The 20944-nt window shown below is 34.4% G+C and overlaps 1 protein-coding gene across 4 annotated transcripts; it reads left to right on the forward strand.

Annotated features, from left to right (window-relative positions):
• Positions 1–2099: 2099 nt before the first annotated feature.
• LOC136219603 (TNF receptor-associated factor homolog 1a) lies at positions 2100–12791 on the forward strand. 4 transcript variants are annotated; one of them, XM_066007066.1, is made up of 13 exons: positions 2100–2320; positions 3150–3373; positions 4679–4790; positions 5384–5472; positions 5572–5640; positions 5724–5856; positions 6309–6467; positions 6963–7311; positions 8319–8431; positions 9676–9826; positions 10104–10570; positions 10650–10848; positions 11292–12791. In XM_066007066.1, exons 2-13 carry the CDS (start codon positions 3196–3198, stop codon positions 12528–12530), a joined length of 3258 nt encoding a protein of 1085 aa, XP_065863138.1. In that variant the 5' UTR covers positions 2100–2320; positions 3150–3195; the 3' UTR covers positions 12531–12791. The 4 variants fall into 4 exon arrangements, with proteins under 4 accessions (XP_065863138.1, XP_065863137.1, XP_065863140.1 ...); XM_066007065.1 differs by having other exon boundaries at positions 2102–2320; positions 3133–3373; XM_066007068.1 differs by lacking the exon at positions 2100–2320 and adding an exon at positions 2377–2568 and having other exon boundaries at positions 3133–3373.
• The last annotated feature ends 8153 nt before the right edge of the window (positions 12792–20944 follow it).

The following is a 20944-nucleotide window of genomic DNA, read 5'->3' on the forward strand; positions in this document are numbered from 1 at the left end:
GATATAATAAAAATAACTTACAAAATATCCCTATGAAAACAAATTATATAACGATAAAAAATATGTAAGGATCCATTCAAATTCCATTCATTTAACTTTAACAAATAACATTAAAACCAACATAACTAAAAAAAAATTTATAACACATTTCGTTGTAATAATTAACACAATATTTAAACATCTAAACTACTATATAAACCAAATAAATTTTTTAAAAAAGACATGCTTATTTCAAATTCATGGATTTATCAAAGATTTTTGAAAACACGAGAAAAAGAATTTCGAGGAGAGCTAGAGTTTGATTGAAAAAACATCGCCACAAAGTGTAGTAAATATTTTAAAATTGCAATATTATATAGAATAAGTATTATACAAGAACGGAAAAGAATGACCCTTGAAAACATGTCAACATGGCCAATAGATTATGACTTCAACAACTTCTAAAACCTATTATCAAGCAATTATAAAGATATGTATGTTAATTTATTTACAATTTGTAAATTTAAATTATTTTAAAACAAGCAGATAAAAAAAATATTTTAAAACAAAAAATTAATATCACTACATATAAATGATATAAATTTAAAAAATATTAAAATATTGTATAAAAAAATTATCCATCCGCGCAACGCGCGAGCACAATACTAGTATATATTACTTCAGAGGAATTATGAAAAAAGGTAAAAAATTACGAAAAACACAAAACATGAAAACGCAAAAAGAAAATAAGAAACCGAAATAAAAGGGAAAACAGTGAGAACGCGAAAGACATATAAACGGGTTACACAAAAAAAACATGCAAAACATGAACAAGAAAAAAACAAAAATATGTGTAAAACGGTAAAATGCAAAAAACTGTACAGACGTGAAAAACTATAAAAACACGAAAATAGTAAAAACTTGATAAACGTGAAAAACTATAAAACGCAAAAATAGAAAAAAGTAGGAAAAATCTATGAAAACACGAAAATACAAAAAATACGAAAAAATGCGAAAACATAAAAAAACGTGAAAAAGATATGGAAAACACAAAAGCGTAAAAAAGTTAAAAACTGAAAAATGTGGAAAATAAGAAAACTTGAAAAAAATCAAAACAAAAAAAACGCTAAAAACACGAAAATGTAAAAAATGCGAAAACACGAAAACGTAAAATTTATGGAAAACACGAAAACCATGAAAACTTGAAAAACGTTAAAAATGTTAAAACCACGAACACATGTTTTTGCCGTTTTCACATATTCACGTTTTTTTTGTATTTTCGCATTTTGCCATGTTTTTGTGTTTTTTTTTGCATTTTTACGTTTTCGCGGTTTTCACATTTTGTGTTTTTCATATTTTTTCGTTTTCACGTTTTTGTATTTTTGCATTTTATCATTTTGTGTTATTCACGTTTTTTCGGTTTTTTTTTTGAAAATGAAAGATGATATTGATTAGAAATAGCTATTTCTAGGTTTAATCAAAGAATCCCTATTCCTTAGTTTATAAAATACACATGAAAAAAAGTTGAATTAAATGTTGGATTAAGAATTTGTAAGGAATAACTATTTTATTCCCTCCATATTTCATGAACCAAACAATCCTTTAATGATTTAGAAAGTTACTAAAACATTAAAACTCTGTTTTTTATTACTTAATTTCAATATCAATCAGTAGTTCAGCAGCATTTATCAGTTAATACTTATTACCATTATAATTATTTTTTATAATTAATTTTAACTCTTATCTCCTTCCACTTATCTCCTAAATAATAATAATAAAAAAAAAGTGTCCCCACGTTTGTGTTTAGCCAATGAGAGGAAAGGAGAGAGCTGACTGGACAGTGGACACAGCCACCTCTGCCCTTTTGCTCTACTCTTGTTTTGCTACCTGTTATCTACAATACACCCACCTCTGTGATGTATAACTATAACACCGTAGCCCTCCCTCTATTTCCTTTTTAATTTTCTCCTCCTTAATCTTAATCTTAATTCCTTTTTTGATGTTTAGTATTAATATTTTTATTTATTTTATTCGAGAGAGGAGAGGAGGAACAGCCTGAGCCTTTCTCTTTATTTTTTTTAAATATCTTTCTTCTCAGGCCGTGTCTTCTCATATAAATAAAAAATAATTTCATTTTATAAAAAAAGACAAATTAGTAATTAATTGAAATTAAATTAAATCATAAATAACATCAAAAATACAATTTTTTCTGTTTTTGGGCTCTGCCTTCGGTCCCTTCCTCGTTTTCTTTCTTTTGCTGCTCCTTGGACCTCTTTCTCTCTCGTCTCTTTCTCTCTCTAGAATCTCAGAGCTTCGCCATAACCCATTTAACAAAGCTCAGGTTTGTCTCTCCATTCGATCTGTACGTCGGCGTTTTTGATTCTCCTTCTCCTAATTCCTTCTTGTCTTGTTTTCTTCTTTGGATTCTTTAGGGTTTCGTTTTGATCGGGGGTTTTTCACTTGTTTTATTTGTCAATTCGATCTTAAGTTTTTGGTCTCAGATTGTCCGAGTTTTGGCTAAGCGTGCATCTAATGCGGTTCGGTATATGAGATGGTTTTGGTTTTCTCGGGTTTTAATATCTCTTATAGGTCTGTAATCTATCTGATTTTTTGAGCTCCAGTTTTATTGAAAAATTAGGGTTTATTGCTATTTAGGTTTTGGATGACCGGTTTTTGAATTCGAGGATTGTGTATGTTGGGTGCGCTTGATTGCCGGGAAATCTGAGAGTCGATAATTATGGAGCTGAGATGAATAAGAGCAGTGTTATTTAGCGTTTGGGAATTGAAAATTTCAAGAAAGGTGGTTGGTTAATTTTTTGATAACTGGAGGTTTTGGTTTGAATGATTTGCCAATTGATGGACTATCTGTTTATTTGTTTTCTTTCTTGTTCATATATTTCTCTGCAGCCAAACAGATGTTTATCTATAGTCCAGTGGGTTTTATATCGACACTCTTGATGCAATATTTTTTGATTTTATTAGGCTTTAATTTTTCCCCAAGCACAAGTGAACTTGAATGCTTCTGTGATGTTTTATATATCTCTTTTTTCCCTTCGGAGTCAGATTCAAAGTGCTTATTTTATCTTGTTATGGTTGTAAAATGCATAAAAGCCACTGAGGCACCAGGGTTAAATATGTTTATTATTTTTCTAGGTCTTTTTGTTTTACAGTGAGTGGAGTTGAAGGATTTTGGGGAAAGGAGTTTTGGAGTGGGAAATGGCTGGGGTTGCGAGTGAGGAAGCTGGAGTTGGAAGGTCTACAGAGGGCATTTCGAGTGGGCAGCGCTGTCAATCAGGTGAAGCATTAGCGGAATGGCGGTCTTCTGAACAGGTGGAAAATGGAACCCCATCAACTTCACCACCTTACTGGGATACTGATGATGATGATGATGGAGGTATGCGATTTTAGTTACTAGCATCTCTTATGTCTTGTACTGTGATGAAGACTTTTTCTTCATAATCAGCTGTCACTGTGGGGCTCTTTTGAGTATAATTTTTTTATTCTTTTTTTTTTTTTTTTAAATTTGAAAGGTAAGAGTAGAAGAAAAATATTGGAGATTAGTTGGTTCTGCTGACCTTTCTGGTTGAACACTTTAATTTGCTATTGAGACACCAGGTTGATAATAATAAACCATCTAAAACCTGCAGTGCAGACACCAGGGTGATAAAAATATATCCCCATTTTTATTAAGTTTTCTATGGAGTTCATATATATATATATATTTATTTAATAATAGCACCATCCAAAACCCTAACATAATAATTTTCTCTCTTGCATTGCAAACCGGGGGAGGTTTCATCTATGCCAGATTTGTTGAAATTGGCTGCAGACAATGTTTTCCCTTTCTGCTGGTTTTTGTGTGGAATTTTGGTTGGAAATGGGTAGTATTTTCATTTGTTAGTAAATGGTTGCACATGGATGTTGGAATATGAGTGTGGTTGGAGAGTTCCTCTGTCGAAGTCAGTGTTCAGGTTAATGGTTAGTTTTATTAAACTTAGTATTTTGGAGTATAAATTTAAATGTCTTGCTTTCTATTACTAAAGAGGCACATAACTGATATGGAACATCCGAACATGTGTTCTATTGGTTATTAGACTTAGAGTCTGTTATTATGATATACTCCTTTGTTACATTTCCTTGCTTCGTTATTGAGAATCCAAAGCAGATTTTGCTGGAAGTTGAATTTTTTTTTGTTTCTCTTTTATATTGGAAAAGAGATGGAAACAAATTGGCAGAACAAAGGATCTTACAATTATTGTGAATTTGGTGCTTTGCTCTTAGGATATCATTACCAGGCATATGCGGACTCTTAACAATTTATGATGCTTATGCTTCTGGATTTAGAATAAGTTCAGCTTGAATGTTTTCAGATAATTTAGTGAAGGGTCTTTTGTAAATACAAAGTGGAACCAATGTCAGAGTGATCGTTTTTTCAGTTTACAATTTGTTTTATTTGTATGAATCACTTCATTCAAAATTAGGATCGGGTCGTAATTGAGTTGTACAGACCTACAGGATCACATCTGAAGTTCGCTTTCCTCAGATACAGTAGCACTGAAATCTGTGCTCTTCTGTTTTTTTGCTTTTATCTGCGTAATACGTGGTTGAATTTGTCATCTAATTATGTGATTGCTTCTTCTGTTGCCTAGTTATACAAGCTCATATGTGATTAATTTTCTGAATGTTTCATTGTTTGTAGGGCCAAAACCTTCTGAGTTGTTTGGAAAATATACATGGAAGATAGAGAAATTTTCACAGATTAGCAAACGAGAACTTCGTAGCAATGCTTTTGAAGTTGGTGGCTATAAATGGTATGGACTTTGCATTTGATTGTCCTTTTCATGCTTACTGTCATATTTTGTCTACAGTTGCTCTTATTGTTCTCAAATACAACCCTTTGTCTCTTAAAGTTTATGATTGTTGTATGCGCACAGATGTGCCTGTTCACTTTGACTGACACATAGTGGAATTTACATGCTTATAGTATATGGAACAAATTTTAGTTTTAGCTTATATGAACATATGCCTTTGGCAACGCCTCTTGTTTTGCTTGCATACCCACATTATCAGCAAACTATTTTGAAAGTAAGTATCTTGATCTTCTCAAATTGTTTATTTAAAAAAAAGTATTTGACAGTCATATGGTAGCCAAGAGAATAGAACTAAAATATGCAATTACTTTATTATCGCATGCCAATCGATGGGATAACATTCTGTGTAGCTTCATGGAGAATGGAGTGGATGTATCAGTTTGCCTCTATATAGAGTACTATAAGTTATTCCTTATGTGTGTTTTCTGGTATTTTGTGGAAGTTAACATCACACATTGTATGCTTGTGGCTGCTGAATCAAATGTGAAGTTCCTCTGTTAGTTTGATCTGATCCTTTTCGCTTTGGGTGACAGGTACATATTAATCTATCCACAAGGCTGTGATGTTTGCAATCATCTTTCTTTGTTTCTTTGTGTTGCCAACCATGACAAGCTTCTACCAGGTTTGATATTAATAATGTTTTTGGAAATTTATTTTTCTTTCATGATCACCGTTCTTTATTCTTTTTGGTTATGCATAAATCTTTTATGTTTTGCAATAGGTTGGAGTCATTTTGCACAATTTACAATAGCTGTGGTGAATAAAGATCCAAAAAAATCAAAGTACTCGGGTTAGTTGGTTAGATAATGGCATTCTTTCATAATGGGTACAACAGAGGTCTTGATCTTGTTAGACTAATTGCAAATTGTACAGATACATTGCACCGTTTCTGGAAGAAAGAGCATGACTGGGGTTGGAAAAAATTTATGGAGTTATCAAAAGTGTCAGATGGATTTTTAGACCCTGCCGATACACTAATAATAAAGGCCCAAGTGCAGGTCATCAGGTAATCTTGATGACTGGTATTTCATTTTCTCATGTCTTTTGTGCCATATTTTGCAAGTTTCCAGCTGCTGGATTCTATGTTGTTAGTGTCTATTGCTGCTTAATCCTTCTAATAATTTATTATTCTTAGGAGATTCTTGCATTTGTATTGTCATTTGATTACTACTTTTCTTGGGAATATAAAATGTATAGCTACACCATTCAGAACTCAGTAATCAAGTAACTAGGATTTTAATTATCCAACCAAATCTGTGCATGAGATTAATCTAATTATGCCATAGATTTAAATGAAGTTGTCAACAGAGTTGAAATGTTGAGTCATTTGGAATTCTGTTATTTGAGAGTTTTGATTCTTGGACAATGTGATTTATCATATCTGGTGTTCTAGCATTTTAACATGCTGCCAATGTTTATGTTTTTGGCACATTTTTTTGAAATTTTATTTTTCTTTAGGGAGAAAGCAGATCGACCTTTTCGTTGCCTTGATTGTCAGTATAGGAGGGAACTTGTTAGGGTTTATTTGACAAATGTGGAACAGATTTGTCGCCGTTTTGTGGAAGAGAGGCGAAGCAAGCTTGGGAGATTATTAGAAGACAAAAATAGATGGAAAAGGTTTGTGTATTTGAATTTCTGATTTTGTTCATCGCTGAAAACATTATTATTTCCAATTATAAAAAATGGAGTTTTGAATATTTTGACAATAGCTATACTGAATCAGTAATTATAGTATGATATTATCTTATTTTTTGTGACTGGTTCGGAAACTTGCGTGTAGTTAGGAGCACATTGGATTTTGAACATTGTTTCGGCACATTTGTAATGAATTTGTAGCTTGATAAACAGTTTTCTTCTTTTTTCAGTTCCTTTTGATGCTATAATATGTAAATTCCACTATTCTGTTTTCTTGTTAGTATTTATGATTAGCTAGTGACACAATAAATATGACAGTGGATAGGATGGAGTGGAGGGAGAGAATTTTTGTCGCTGACACGACTTGATTTCACGGTTCCGTATGTTGGTGCATGTTGACCCCGAATCATTTCGGGACTAAGGCTTTTTTGTTGTTGTTGTTGTTGTTGTAGTGACACAATAAATGTGACTTTGCAGCTTTAATGATTTCTGGAAAGGCATGGATCAAAATTCCCGGCGGCGCATGTCTAGGGAGAAAACAGATGTGATTCTGAAAGTAGTAGTTAAACATTTCTTTATAGAGAAGGAAGTCACATCTACTTTGGTAATGGATTCCTTGTATAGTGGATTAAAGGCACTTGAAGGTCAAAATATAAGCATCAAGGAAAGGATGAAATTGTCAGATACTGAACAAATACCAGATCCAATTGTTTGCATAGAGAAAGATGCATTTGTATTGGTGGATGATGTGCTAAAACTACTTGAAAGGGCTGCCTTGGAACCATTGCCTCCAAAAGATGAAAAGGGTCCACAGAATCGTACAAAGGTGGGTAGATATTCTCAAAATTGCTTTACTGTGCTGAACTTTCGTGATATAATTCAGGCTAAAAATTCAGTTTTTTGAATTTGTTAATGATGAATGCAAGTGTCCTGAGTTTTCAACTCTTTTTATATTTTCACTAGAAAGGAGACTTCAAGACTAGCATCACATTCATTAAAACTTTTCACGTGCAAGTAGGGTGGTTCACATGTATTCTTTTAAGTTCAAAATTTTAATAAAGAAAATTTCACTATTTTCTCCTCTCATTAAAGAATGAAAAGCTGTTGTGGATGAAGAGAGAAAAAAGTGGCGAAATCATCATATTGAAATTAATGAATTGTTTTGTCTCCATTTACAGATCGGAATATATCAGATTATGAGGGATATTGTAATGTCATGTTTTTATGAAAATTAAAATATTGCTATTTGTTAGAGACAGATTGAAGTATTATTTTATTGTTGAAGTTGTCGGATGCAGTTCAATCTTTATCACATAATAACTCCATGTATTTGCTTTGCTTGTAACTTTGATTATAGAATGACTCTTGGCTATTTCACAACTTATGTGGGTTGGCATCCCTCTTATAATAAATCATAGTTTTCTCCTGTGTTTGGACAGTAATTTTATTACACGGGACCAAAAATGCATGAATAGAAATGTCAAAGTCTGCTCTGCTCTTGTTTCCAGAACTTAGAGGGTTGCTAAAATGAAAATAAATATTATTTGGAATTGACATCATGCTGATATAGATCTCTCTCTCTCTATATCTATCAATCTATATATAAACACTATTTCTATTTTATTGTCTGGGTATGTGTTTTTATGGATGTTATCATGTTAGTATTACACTGGAGATATGTCTTGTCCGGGTATGTGTTTTTTATGGATGTTACACTGGAGATTTGTCTAAAAATGCATGCCCTTTGCCATGACTTTCTCCTATATTCTATTAGCCGCTGTTTTTGTGAATGTTGCATCTGAAATATCAAGAACTATTGATGAGTGTGTGCAGGATGGAAATTCTGGTGAGGACTTTAACAAGGATTCAATTGAGCGTGATGAAAGGCGTCTTACAGAATTGGGTCGTAGGACTGTGGAAATATTTGTGCTTGCTCATATTTTCAAGTAATACGTCTGATGTATTGTATTTTCCGATGTTCATTATTTTCCCATACTTTTGGAATAAACTGTTACCACCTTCAAATTCTTTTGGTCCTTGTACTCAGATTTACCTAATTGATGCCCTTTGCAGTTTTTCTCCTTTCTTTTGAAATAGGACTAACCTTAGGGAGTGGAGCTCATAAGTTCTAATTGTCTGCTATTTTTGTGATATTTTGCAGTTTTTATCCTTTGTAATCCCGTAATCATCCTGAATTACTAAGAATCTAACATGCAATATGTAAGGGAATGGGATCGAAAGACTGCAAGTACAACTTTGGTTCTTGTGAAAAACTTCCCTAAAGACAAGGCCATCTACAATTTTGATTTTGATATTTATTTTGATTTTTTCATAGTGATAAGCTTTTGGCAAGTTTTTTTCTAAGACATGGATTCTACTTCCGTAGCCAGTATTTGCCCTTTCCTGACAACATAGTTATTAAAGGCGCGCCTCGGCTAAGGCTCCAGCCTTAGCGCCTCTGGAGCCCAAAGGCGGGCGCGGTCAGTCAGGCGCGCGCCTTAGTGCGCCTTGGTGCGCCTTAAGCCAGGCACAAGGCGCGCGCCTTGGCGCGCCTCAGCTACCTTAGGGTATTTTAGGGTTTAGGGTATTTAGGGTTTTGAGGGTATTTTAGGATTAGGGTATTTTAGGGTTTTTTAAGTTCAGAAAATAAAAGAAAAGCATGGATAGACAAAGATCGACAGTTTTTACTCCACATATCGCAACAGTTAACTCATGCCTTAGTAGTTAACTAGAACTTAACTCATGCATTTTATGGTTTTATTATTATTATTTGACTATTTGTGATTATTTGTGACTAGTATTATGAATTTATGATATTTTTTTTTGTGTGCGCCTTGAGTCGCTCGGGCGCGCGCCTTAAGTTGTGCCTTGCGCCAAGGCTCCAGGACCCCCCTTGCGCCTTAGTGCGCCTTGCGCCTTTAATAACTATGTCTGACAATTAAGCTATTAAATCAGTTTCTAACTTCTAAAAATTAGTATTCTTTCCTGTTAGTAAGTTTGAGTATATTTTTTTGATATTGATTATCTGCTCATAATATAACTAGTTAAGTGTACCAATATATTTATTATTTGAATTTGAATGTGCCATTATCATGTGACCGTGGAGAAGCATATGTTTTATGCATTGTTGCTTGATAATTAATCGCATGATCATCCACTCATTAATTAATTTTATCTCTTTTATGTGTAGCCACAAGATTGAAGTTGCTTACCAGGAAGCTGTTGCTTTAAAGAGGCAAGAAGAGCTAATTCGTGAAGAAGAGGCACAATGGCTGGCTGAAAGTGAGCAGAAGGCTAGACGAGGAACGACTGAGAAAGAAAAGAAATCCAAGAAAAAACAGGTAAGCGGTGTCCTTTATTTTTAACTAGAATTTAATTTTAAAGCTCTTCTTGACTTCTGGAATCAAATCACTAATTAAGAAAAAATTGGAATGTGAATGTGAATTATTAAAGGTATGACTTCTGAAATTCATATACTTGGGTAATATAATTGCTTCTAATCCTCTCTCGGTTTTCCTCTGGATTTTGCATGTATCTAGACAGTATTTTGGCAGATTATCAATTAAATTACAATAAGTAGTTTGTAACTGGAGCACTGATGGTTCTTATAAATAACAGGCTAAACAAAAGCGAAATAATCGCAAAGGTAAAGAAAAAGGGAGAGATGAAAGGGCAATGCTGGACAAGTACCAAGATGAAGTTCCAAGTAGCGAGAAAAAAGATTCGATAATGGTAGAAGCACGACCTGTTGTGGAGATGCCTGATATTGTGGAAGATGTGTCTGATGTATCTGATTCAGTGGATGGTGTTACTGACATACTCCAGCCTGACTCAGAAGACAGAGATGCAAGTCCTGTCAACTGGGATACTGATACTTCAGAACCTCATCCTCTGACAGAAGCTAGCAGCAGCGGAATTAGTGGGTTGTCATCTATACCGAATGGGATTTCCGAAAAGAGGAGTACATCAGCAATGGATGATAGTTCCTCAACTTGCTCCACGGATTCAGTCCCATCACTTGTGACCAATGGCTCCTACAAGGGGAACTCTCATTCAAACTACCAGTATGTAAAATCACGTAGCAGGTAAAGTGGTAAACTTATTGCTTACTTGTTGCTGCTTACTACTAGGATGGATTATGTAATCAGTGCTTATTGTATGTAGAGGGAAGCACTCACGAGGTAAGGCTAGTGATGCGAGTTGGTCAGCTGAAATGGATAATCAATTTTCCGGGTCTGCAGCAGATGTTGGAGATCTGAATGATGTTTCTGGAGGTAGTAAGGGTATCGACCGTGATACTGAGGATGTTTCAAGTGCCTCACAAGACAGGATTACTTGGTCTGAGCAGCCACTAGTTAAGAAGGTGATGTTTCTCTATCCTTTTGGCTCACAGCATGGGATAGGCTATATATTTTTTAAGCTTTTCCATAGTTTTTGATCAGTATGGTTGCCTCTATGAACATCAGTTATTTACTTGAACAGGAGTTTTCCTCTGATATTCCTTCTACTTTTGGTTTATTTTTCTACTTCATAATCATTGTTAGTTTACACCCTTCTGCTGGCCAAGTTCTTTTCCATGCAAGAACTCGGTTTGTTGCACAGATGTTCTCTGATATTAGTCATGATTGGTTCTGTTATCTAACATCTCATAAGGCCTGTTAACCATGTGATTTTCTGGCTGGACATTTTTTCTTTATACATTTTTTTTTTGCAATATTTGCTCGTGAGCTGTTCTATGACTTCTAATTTTTCTTATTACATGTTATATAAGTATTATCTTGATAAAAATTATTTTTGACGTGATAGGTTGTGGAAGAAGTTTTACCACAGAAAAAACCGAGCACCAAAGTCTTGGTTGATGTGGAAAGTCCGTCTAAAGAAAGGACAACTCTTCCATCCTCTTCTAGAAGCCCTCCTACCAGTCCTCCTAAATATATCCATTCTGCAGTTCAATTGAAGTTAGAGAACAAGAGTTCAGCCACAATTGATCTGGGTCAAAGTAGAAAAGCGTCCTCTAATGGAACACAGCGTGCTGATAAGCCAGGCCCTTCAATGTTATCCCCGCAAAATACAGGTATGCCCAAACCTGAGACCCAGAATGTGTCAACTTTGAAGTTGGCTGAGCGACCAGCTCTACCACAACTGCCTGTGATGTCAAGGCCATCCAGTGCACCTTTAATCCCTGCCCCCAGACCAACTGCCCCAGTTGTTTCTATGGTTCAAACACCAACATCACTTGCTCGTTCAGTTAGTGCAACTGGTCGGCTGGGTCCTGACCCCTCACCAGCAAATCAAAGTTATGCACCTTTGTCCTATCGAAATGCGATCGTGGGTAATCCCATTAGCTCAAATTCAGCTGGTTTCACTCATGCAAACTCTCCTGGTATGGGTGTTAACTTGCCATCTGCACATACACAGCCACCTACTTTGGCATCCGGATCGATGTTTTTACCACCAAGCTCTGACAGGGTAGATTCAAACTCTGCCCAATCTGGATTTGCTTTTGGGATGTTAAATCGGGATAGCTTGCAGAATGGACCCCATCGGATGGAGAACTCTCAAGGAGTGACAGATGAGTTCCCACATATTGATATAATCAATGATTTGCTTGATGATGAACATGGGAAGGCAGATGTGTCAGGTGGAGTCTTCCAGTCTCTCAGCAATGGACAACAACACTTCTTAAACAGGCAATGCTCATTTCCAGGTGATATGGGTGTTTCTGCTGACAACCTAGTTTCAGGAAGCAGCTCCTGCAGATTTGAGCGCACTAGGAGTTATCACGATGTTGGTTTTCAACGGAGTTATAGCTCTTTTGGCACCCATTTTGATGCACCAAGGGAATATATTCCTCAAGCTAGTCCAATGCCGTATGCAAATGGCCATATGGATGGATTGATTTCGAACCAGTGGCAGATGGCAGCATCAGATTTATCGTTAGTGGGGATGAGGAATGCAGAGGCTGAGGGTTCTCCCTATTTCAGTCCAGACTACTCGCATTTGGGGAATGGGTATGCAGTATATAGGCCTTCAAGTGGGCACTGAAGGAAGGAGCTTTGACAGGGGAAATAACCTGCAAATATGTGGGTGATTGTGCATTGTAATAATATATTTGGGGAAATTGTTGGTCTTAGAATTGGAGTGAGGTTGTAATCTTTTCATAAGCTAACTTTTTGTAGAGTGTTTCTTTCTTCTGCCTTACTTTGCTGTGCAGCTTTTTTAGGTTGTGATGACGCTCCAGGGCTTGCCTTGGTTAATGATTTAAGGGGCCAATTTATGATATCAACCTACACTATTCCGCCTTCATATCTAATTCAAAATCCACGATTACAATCTTGGCTTTTTAATATGCATGTGCTTTTGCTTTACTAATGAATTTGAGTTCCTGCTTTTAGAACTGAAAATTTATGAGTTCATGAACGTTTCCCACCTTATAAAAATATTATACTAGAGGGCCAAATTTTAAGTTTTAAGTTTGCTCTTATCGTTTTTTACCCGAACTAATATAAAATTTGAATAGGTAAATATATATATTTTTTTTTTGGTGAATTGTGATTAATGTATAGAGGTAGATCCATTAAAAAAAACTTATTTGATAGATTTAATTGTTTTCATTTTGGCACGTATTAGTAACTGCGTATGGTATTTTAAAATTTTCTGTCTAGGTAGAAGTGTATGATTGGAAATGTGAATGATAAAAGTTTACCGGACTTACCTTAAAAAGGTTGTGCACTTTCACTCGAAACTTTTGGTCTAGTTCAAAATTGCAGAGTTAACAGGAGAAATAAGTCTTTTGTCAGTCTTCATCACCCATATTTTTAGGTTTAATGCATCATTTGTTCTCTAAACTTGTCTAAAAAATTTGATTAATCCTCTGAACTTTTAAAGTATTCTGAAAGCCTCCTGAACTTGTATAAAATGTTGAGTTAGCTCACCGAACTTGCGTAAAATGTAATCAATTAATCATTTGATTGTAAAAAAGTAAGTTATAACTATTCTCCAACGGGTATGATAAATTTTCACTTAATTTCCCAGAGTGAGAGTGGAGATGTGAAAGAAAAATTCCTTGTAGAGGATCTCTCTTCCCCTACAATAGGAATACACACGAATCAATTAATAACGCATACACGAATCAATTAATAACGCATGTATATTTTTTCTTTATACCAAATATTTCTCATGTAATTATATACAAAACTATTCTCGTTCTTTAACAAAGAAATTTTTTCATACAAACGCAACTAAATTGTTGGAATCCACCCCCGCGTAGAACCTGCACCAGTTAAACTTCCTAATTAGGGTATTATTTCTCCCAAACAATATGATTTTAGTTTGAAGAAATTATTTAAATATTGTTAATAAAAGAGAGAGGATTATATATGTTATATTTAGTCTTTTTTATATTTATTGAATATATAAGGAAATAAAAGAAATTCCACACGTAAATAAAACCCAAATCATTTCATCTAACTATATTTGCCTTTAATGCTTTTAACTACAATTGTATACATATATATACATGTCAGCAATGAAACAGCATAGCAAGAAATTTCCTATCACATGATAATCTCATCTCCAGTAAAACCTCCACAGAGAATTAATCAACACTCTTTTATCCTTTGAATATAATATATATATGTACTTGGGATTCAAGTTCAAATTAACTCCTTGATTTCATGTTTCTGACCAATTCAATTTTTTGAATTTTATTTTTAGGTCAACAGTCAAATAATCTTCCCATTCCAACATTAAAAACCCTATAAATTGCCTTTTTCATGTTCAATATTTCACATTAATTCATTTTTCAGTGTAACAACATTTAAGAAAATGATGAAGTTTTTTCAAGTTGTTTTCGCAGCTTTTTTGCTACTTTCTTCTTTACATGTTCAGGGTACTAGAATACTTTACGATATTAACCTTCAGTCTCTTCAGAAAGGAAGCGTCCCCGGCAGTGGATCTTCAGGTTGTACTAATATTCCCGGCACCGGTGGCCCTAGCTGTCCTAGTGTTAATTCTATGAACGTCGCCGGAAATGCTATGGCTCACGGTGGTGGTCGTGGTGGTGTTTATCCACGTCTTGTGGTTGACTTTGGTGTTGCTACTGATCGGAGATCAATCTGATGATTAGATGAAGAGTCATCATCAGATTTAATTAGCTGATCAGAATTCAGAAGAATTCAAGTTTATATATACGGACCAAATTACAGGTCCATCCTTATACAAAACATTAATTCATACAATTCTTATACATTTTTTTTGTAATTTAATTTAATTACTTGGAATTTGTAAATTAATTAATTTGTTTATGTATTACTTGTAAATTTCTTGAAAGATAAATGATCTAATTATCTTTTGAACAAGTTATTGCTTTAAATCAATCTTATGGTGGTGTTTCTTTTAATTAAATTGGCTGCTATTCAAACTTTCATCTAAACATATAATATTTTTAAGAATGATGTTTAATTATATATTTAAGCATTACAGATTGTGTTTTCCGGCCAAACAAAAGCTGTTCAGATTAAATTAATTAATTAAAATTAAAATTGGGATTGAGATTGAAAATTAGAAAGGGAAGGAAGCTTCAAATGCTAGCTATTTCTTTGACTATTGTGAGTCAAAATCAAATAGAATAAAATATTATTATAGAGTCGTCTACTGCATGCAGAAACTTTTCAGTATTTAATTTATCTGATCGTATTATAAAATCAAAAGTAAACTCTCATATTTCAAAGGGAAATAGAATGGTGGTGGGGGCTTGATTAAATTAAGATTACTTGAGCAAATGTAAAATCCCATCTTACACTTATAAATCAATAGAAATATATTCCCAAATATCAAGTGGATTAGGTAATACTGTATTACTATACTTTAAACTAAGATTAATCAGTTAAGTACTTTGATTAATGATGACAGAGTGGAAAATTTCGCCTTTAAAACATATCCGGATGATGTCATTAATGGATCCGGAGGGATATGTTTGACATGATATGTAGGTAAGTACCTGAAACACAAGAAAAGTTTAGTTGGATCCCCAACGAGAGATATTCAACACTCAAATCAATTCTGATATAAAAGGGATGAAGTAATAAAGAACTTAAAAGAGAAACTCTCAGTAGTGGATGGATGTATGTACCTTTTGTGAAGGGAGTTTGACCCTTATAGGAGTGACGACCCTCTGCCTATTTAGGAGAAAACTCACTCTGTGTTGGATTGAGAAACGAATCAAGAAAGTCAACTTTTATCTTTAGATAAGCGTTATATGCAGCCTAAGGGGTCCTATCTAGGGAAGGAATTCCTGTAGGAGGAAAGTTTCTAGAAACACGTCCCAAGATATCTGGTATGAAGGAAAATAGGCAAACGTTTAGCAGCGAAAATATAAAATTTTTAACCTATTTCCATTAACCCAAGATCCGTTAATCGTTATTTCATATAAAGAGGGATAGAAGGAAATACCTTTTGGATTCTATCTACTGTTGCAATCGAAGTGCCCACAACTCTTACTTCGAGTTCCCGAGCACAAGATAAAAACACAATCCAAAATCAAGTTAGATATCAACCGTATAAAATAATCAAGAATAGATTGTCTCTAATAAATCAACACAAGATCAAGAAATAAGAGAAAGAGATGAAAATCAATTGAACGGAAGGAAGCGGTAGATAATCTCGTCCTCAATACTGTGGGTCGAAATTCTCTCTCTCTGGATGGCTAGGGTTGGCTGAATTCTTATGCAAGGGGGTATAAATATTCTCTTGTATCTAAACCCTAGTTAGATAGAATTAGGTTACTAAATAAGAATTTTAATTCAGAATAAAATTCTTATTAGTTATTATCTATAAATATATCTAAACATAAAGATAATAATAATAATAACCTTATAGGATAATAATAGGAGCAATTTAATCTCATTAAAACTCCTAACTTATTTATCCTTTAATTAATTTAATTCACAATTATAATCTAATTAGAATTGTTAAAAATCGAATTAATTATTTATGTATTTTACTACATAAAATCGCCCCCCCTCATTTACTGGGCCTTAGTGGACTCAGTTGGGCTTCCATCAATTAATTAGCATCTGTTTCTCTTTTGGGCTCCAAGTCTTATGTGTGACCCATTAGGTTCTTATTGCTTCTAACCGTATGCAACTATTAAATTAATTTTCTCAGAATTATATTTAATCTTTGCATAACGGAATGAGTACGCGAAATGTGATTAGCAAATCCGAAACATTCTCCCAGAGCTATAAGAAGACAGGTTGATTCTGTCGTTGACCTTTCCGTATTAGTTACAGTATAATTCGATCCTTTATCAACTACATCCTTGAACTGAATCTTATGACTATGGATAATGTCAAGTCACATATAGCGAGACGTTCGTTTTACTTGTACAGGCCGAGTCAACTCCAATTAGATAGGTTAAGTGAAATCTGTATTTCAAGTCTTAAGCTATCACCTTGCAAGGATTTAGAGTCAAGTCTTCCACAAGCGATCCTTGGATGTATCTCCCATTTATCGGGAGTGACAAATGCTCAATCCAATGTATAATTATCCTGCAATTACTTCCTGTGACACCCAACGTCTGCCGTTCACACCCCAGAGTCATCTCTGTTATGGATCGTGTTACAACAGGATCAAAGCATCACATTCCGTAATCCAGAATCACTAATTAACATTCATTTGAGTCTGAGGATTACTTATACCTATTAATACCAATGAGATGAATAAGTGACAAGGATGAATCTACCCATCCTGTTATCTCAAGGCGGGTCCCCAATCCTAATGAACTCCCTTTCATTGGATCCATGCAACTGTCCAGATTATCTGTATATCTGAAGCTTGTGAGATCAGCTCTCTATCTTGACAGAAGACATTGTTACATGCAAGTCTCAACAGTGATATGTCAATCCTAAACATATTACTTGACTTGGAGTGGTTTTAAGTTTATTAGTTTATTATAAAGTTCCGTCTCACTTAATGCTTGTATGAACACTTTACAATCACTTTAAACAAACTTAGAGATTTCCTTTTATTAGACTTATTTAGTTCTTTAAAAGGGGTTGCCTTTATACAGTTATGAAACCATATCTTATTAAAACAAATGACATAAAGAACACTTCATTTATATTTAGTTTATATCCTAGAACAATTGTCTGTAGGACACTAAACCCCAACATGGTAAGCATGTGAATGAGATCTGGGTCTGCTCAATATCACATCTAATATTCACTTATGTTATCAGAAGCCCCCTATAAACCGATTCTAATCTTTTAAGTTTAGAGTGTTTTGTCCTTTACATGTTGTTCACTTCATTCGAGGTCTAGCTTACTAGTTGAAACATGACACGTGCCCTTGTGAGGGTTCAAGAATATGAAATAGAATATGAAATGCTGCCTTCATCCATTATAAAAAAAGCATGGATTAGGTGGATCTCATCTCACCATTCTTTTTAGAAAAAATCTCGAATAATTTTCTACCATCATCATCCTTCTTGTTTTCTCAAGAAACAAGTAAGCCTCTTCATTTTCATTTTCTTTCATATTTTCATGGCTTTTGAAACTAAGGCCTCTATATCGAAGCCCCAAAAGATTATTTCAAAAATAAGAGAAATGAATTCCTTTGTGACCCAAGAATAAATAGAAGAGTGGAAAGAATCATTCCCTTGGCTCAAAAAGTGTGAGTGCAGGGCTCCGAAAGCTACTGAAAAACAGATGGAGGAATCTAAGGCTAGAAACTCGCACCTCCCAAGTCATAAGATAAAGTCTCAACATCATGAGGAGAGAGATATTAAAAGCGATTCAACAAAAATCGACCATTGGTTATGAACCTAGTGAAAAGGAGTAGGAGAAGCTTGTCGACCCCCAAATCCAACATGAGGAGATAATGAAGTACTAGGAGGAATGCCCCTATTGCATCCAACATAAGATTTTATAGAGGGTCTGGAACATTTTCGACATCACTAGGTAATACACCTAAATCCTTACTTATTCACTGACGAGGAGAAGGAGGTATACAATGAAAGGGGTGATTTTGACTACTGAAAGCGTAACTTTGAACTTGAGAGGGATAATGTAGGATATATAGATCAAAACATCCATAACTATGCTAGGAACTGAAGAGACCCTGAAGGAAGAGGAGTCTCTATAGAGGAGGGTATGGTCATGTCAACCAATCGAGACTTATGCAAGACAAAGATGAAAACTTCATTCATAAAGTAGACCTAGCTCTTAGACTAGTTGTCTGAGGTGGAGAGATTCTTTGGGTATGGAGACATACCAAAATGTAGAAAGGTTAAGTTGGTAGGTTATCGACTAAAACGAGGAGCATTCGTTTGGTGGGATCAATGTGTCTAAGATAGGAGAGATGGAAGGGATCGAATTAGATAATGGCAGCGGATGAGAGCCACATTGAAGGAAAGGTTTTTGCCACCATGTTTTGAGCAATACATATTTCAGTCCTATTAACAATGTTTGAGGAAAGCCAGAGCATCCACGACTTCATTGTGAAGTTCTTAATACTATCCGCCAAATCTTAACTCACTAAGTCAGAGATCTAGAGTGTTAGGGATTCTAGCCGGTTAATCAACTGTAGTGCAGTGGAATTGCGGTTAAAAATTTAATTAGAATCTTTAGAATTTGATCTTTATCCGTTAACATTGATTGAATAAAAAGTTTCATTCCACCGAGGGATAAAACTTACCTGTTCTGTCACTTCTAGACATTGCTAAAGAATCCACAAGGCAGTCGATCTCCAGAGTCAGATGCACGAACAACTATAGAACTAAACCGGTGCTAGCCGAAGAACGGTAAGAAAACGAATCAATATGGGATAGAGAAAGCAAGTGGACTATGCCTAGTTGGGACTAATGCAAGTAGGAGATTGTTAGTGTATGTCTAGTTCTTAGATGTTGTAAAACTGATTATTATTAATAAAGGGCAACATAGTTGAAGCTGAAGTAGAAGATTGAGTTGGGGAGGTTGATATTCTTTTGACGATTTAAACCCTAAAAGGCTCTGATATCCTATAACAATAATATATCTGAAATATTCACATGCTATAGATTAACATTAATGAATCATCTCTTTCTATATATACATTAAGTGGTTGAACGCTTAAGGAGACAAATCCTGGTGTAATTCATGAAACCCAAACTAAGATTAATTAGGAAACCAAATTTAACCTGGACTGTTAGTTCAAAACACAATCTTAGTCTAATACAGACTACAGTCCAAACTATAAAAACTCCTAACACAATCCATCGAGCTATTTGACAAAACCTAATCCAATACAGACTGTTAGTCCAAGTCGGACTTTATTCTCTATTAATGAGCTCCTTGCACACATTTATCTAGGACATTAGATATGCTAAAGGAACATATATTGGAACCTAATTAAGGGTAATAAAGAGTTTGAGTTATAATAATAAAGTAAGATTTTTCATTTTAAGAAGAAGGAATATCAATAAAATGAAGAGAAGGTTACATCATCAAACAACATAGAACTAATGAAAGTAGGATTCTAATATGAAATCAAACTGTCTCAACAAAAACTATGAGTAACTTTATGATAAGCAATAAGCATATATATGCAAACGTTGGACATGTATGTATATGTTTAACATGCATGTTGAAATTAACATTTTCTTTTGGCTTAATACATCATTTGCCCCCTGAACTTGTCCAAAATGGTTGATTGGCCCCCTGAACTTGCATAAAATATTTAGTTAGCCCTCTGAACTTGCGTAAAATGTAATCAATTAATCATTCGGTTGTAAAAAAATAAGTCAAATGCGGAAGATATGTTACACGTGCCTTAGAATGTTATTACACACTTCACAAAATAGATTAAAACATATTAAAAAAGAATTTCTTACTTATTCAACTATAAAATATTTTCTTCTCTAATATTATAATCGCATACCCCGATCTTAGTCGTTTTACTTTTTTAAGATGTGTGCAAAATATCTTCCGCATTTAACTTATTTTTTTACAACCGAGTGATTAATTGATTATATTTTACGCAAGTTCAGAGGGCTAATTGAACATTTTATGCAAGTTCAGGGAGCTATCGAGACCCTTTGAAAATTCATGGGGCCAATCAATCATTTTGGACAAGTTCAGGGGGCAAATGATGTATTAAGCCTTTTCTTTTCTATTACTATTTAAAAAGAAGTTGGTTTTATTTAATTTCAGATCTATCATTTTACGTGTTTTTTCAACCAAACATTTGTTAGAAAAATCTTAATATTCTTTTTTTTTTTGGTAGAATAGGAAGGCTCTAGCCGGAAAGCGAAACAATAAAGATAAAAAAAAAATCAACTGGAGTAAAAACTAACTATAGCAACTATTCTCAATCGAGAGCATCCGCAACAATTTGTATGGAGGATATCCCGGAAGTTTACAGGAGGCACACCACACTCGTGATCACCCAAACTAAGAGCGCCTACGAAATTCGTCATCCAA

This window comes from Euphorbia lathyris, chromosome 2 (genome assembly GCF_963576675.1).
Source record: "Euphorbia lathyris chromosome 2, ddEupLath1.1, whole genome shotgun sequence".
NCBI classification, from domain to species: domain Eukaryota; kingdom Viridiplantae; phylum Streptophyta; class Magnoliopsida; order Malpighiales; family Euphorbiaceae; genus Euphorbia; species Euphorbia lathyris.

What these genes read in the sequence shown, in the direction of transcription:
- LOC136219603 (XM_066007066.1), top strand. Translation starts at nt 3,196, where the DNA reads ATGGCTGGGGTTGCGAGTGAGGAAGCTGGAGTTGGAAGGTCTACAGAG. An exon ending in GAAGTTGGTGGCTATAAATG is followed by an intron (nt 4,791 to 5,383) that starts GTATGGACTTTG and finishes TTTGGGTGACAG; the next exon opens with GTACATATTAATCTATCCAC. An exon ending in GCCCAAGTGCAGGTCATCAG is followed by an intron (nt 5,857 to 6,308) that starts GTAATCTTGATG and finishes ATTTTTCTTTAG; the next exon opens with GGAGAAAGCAGATCGACCTT.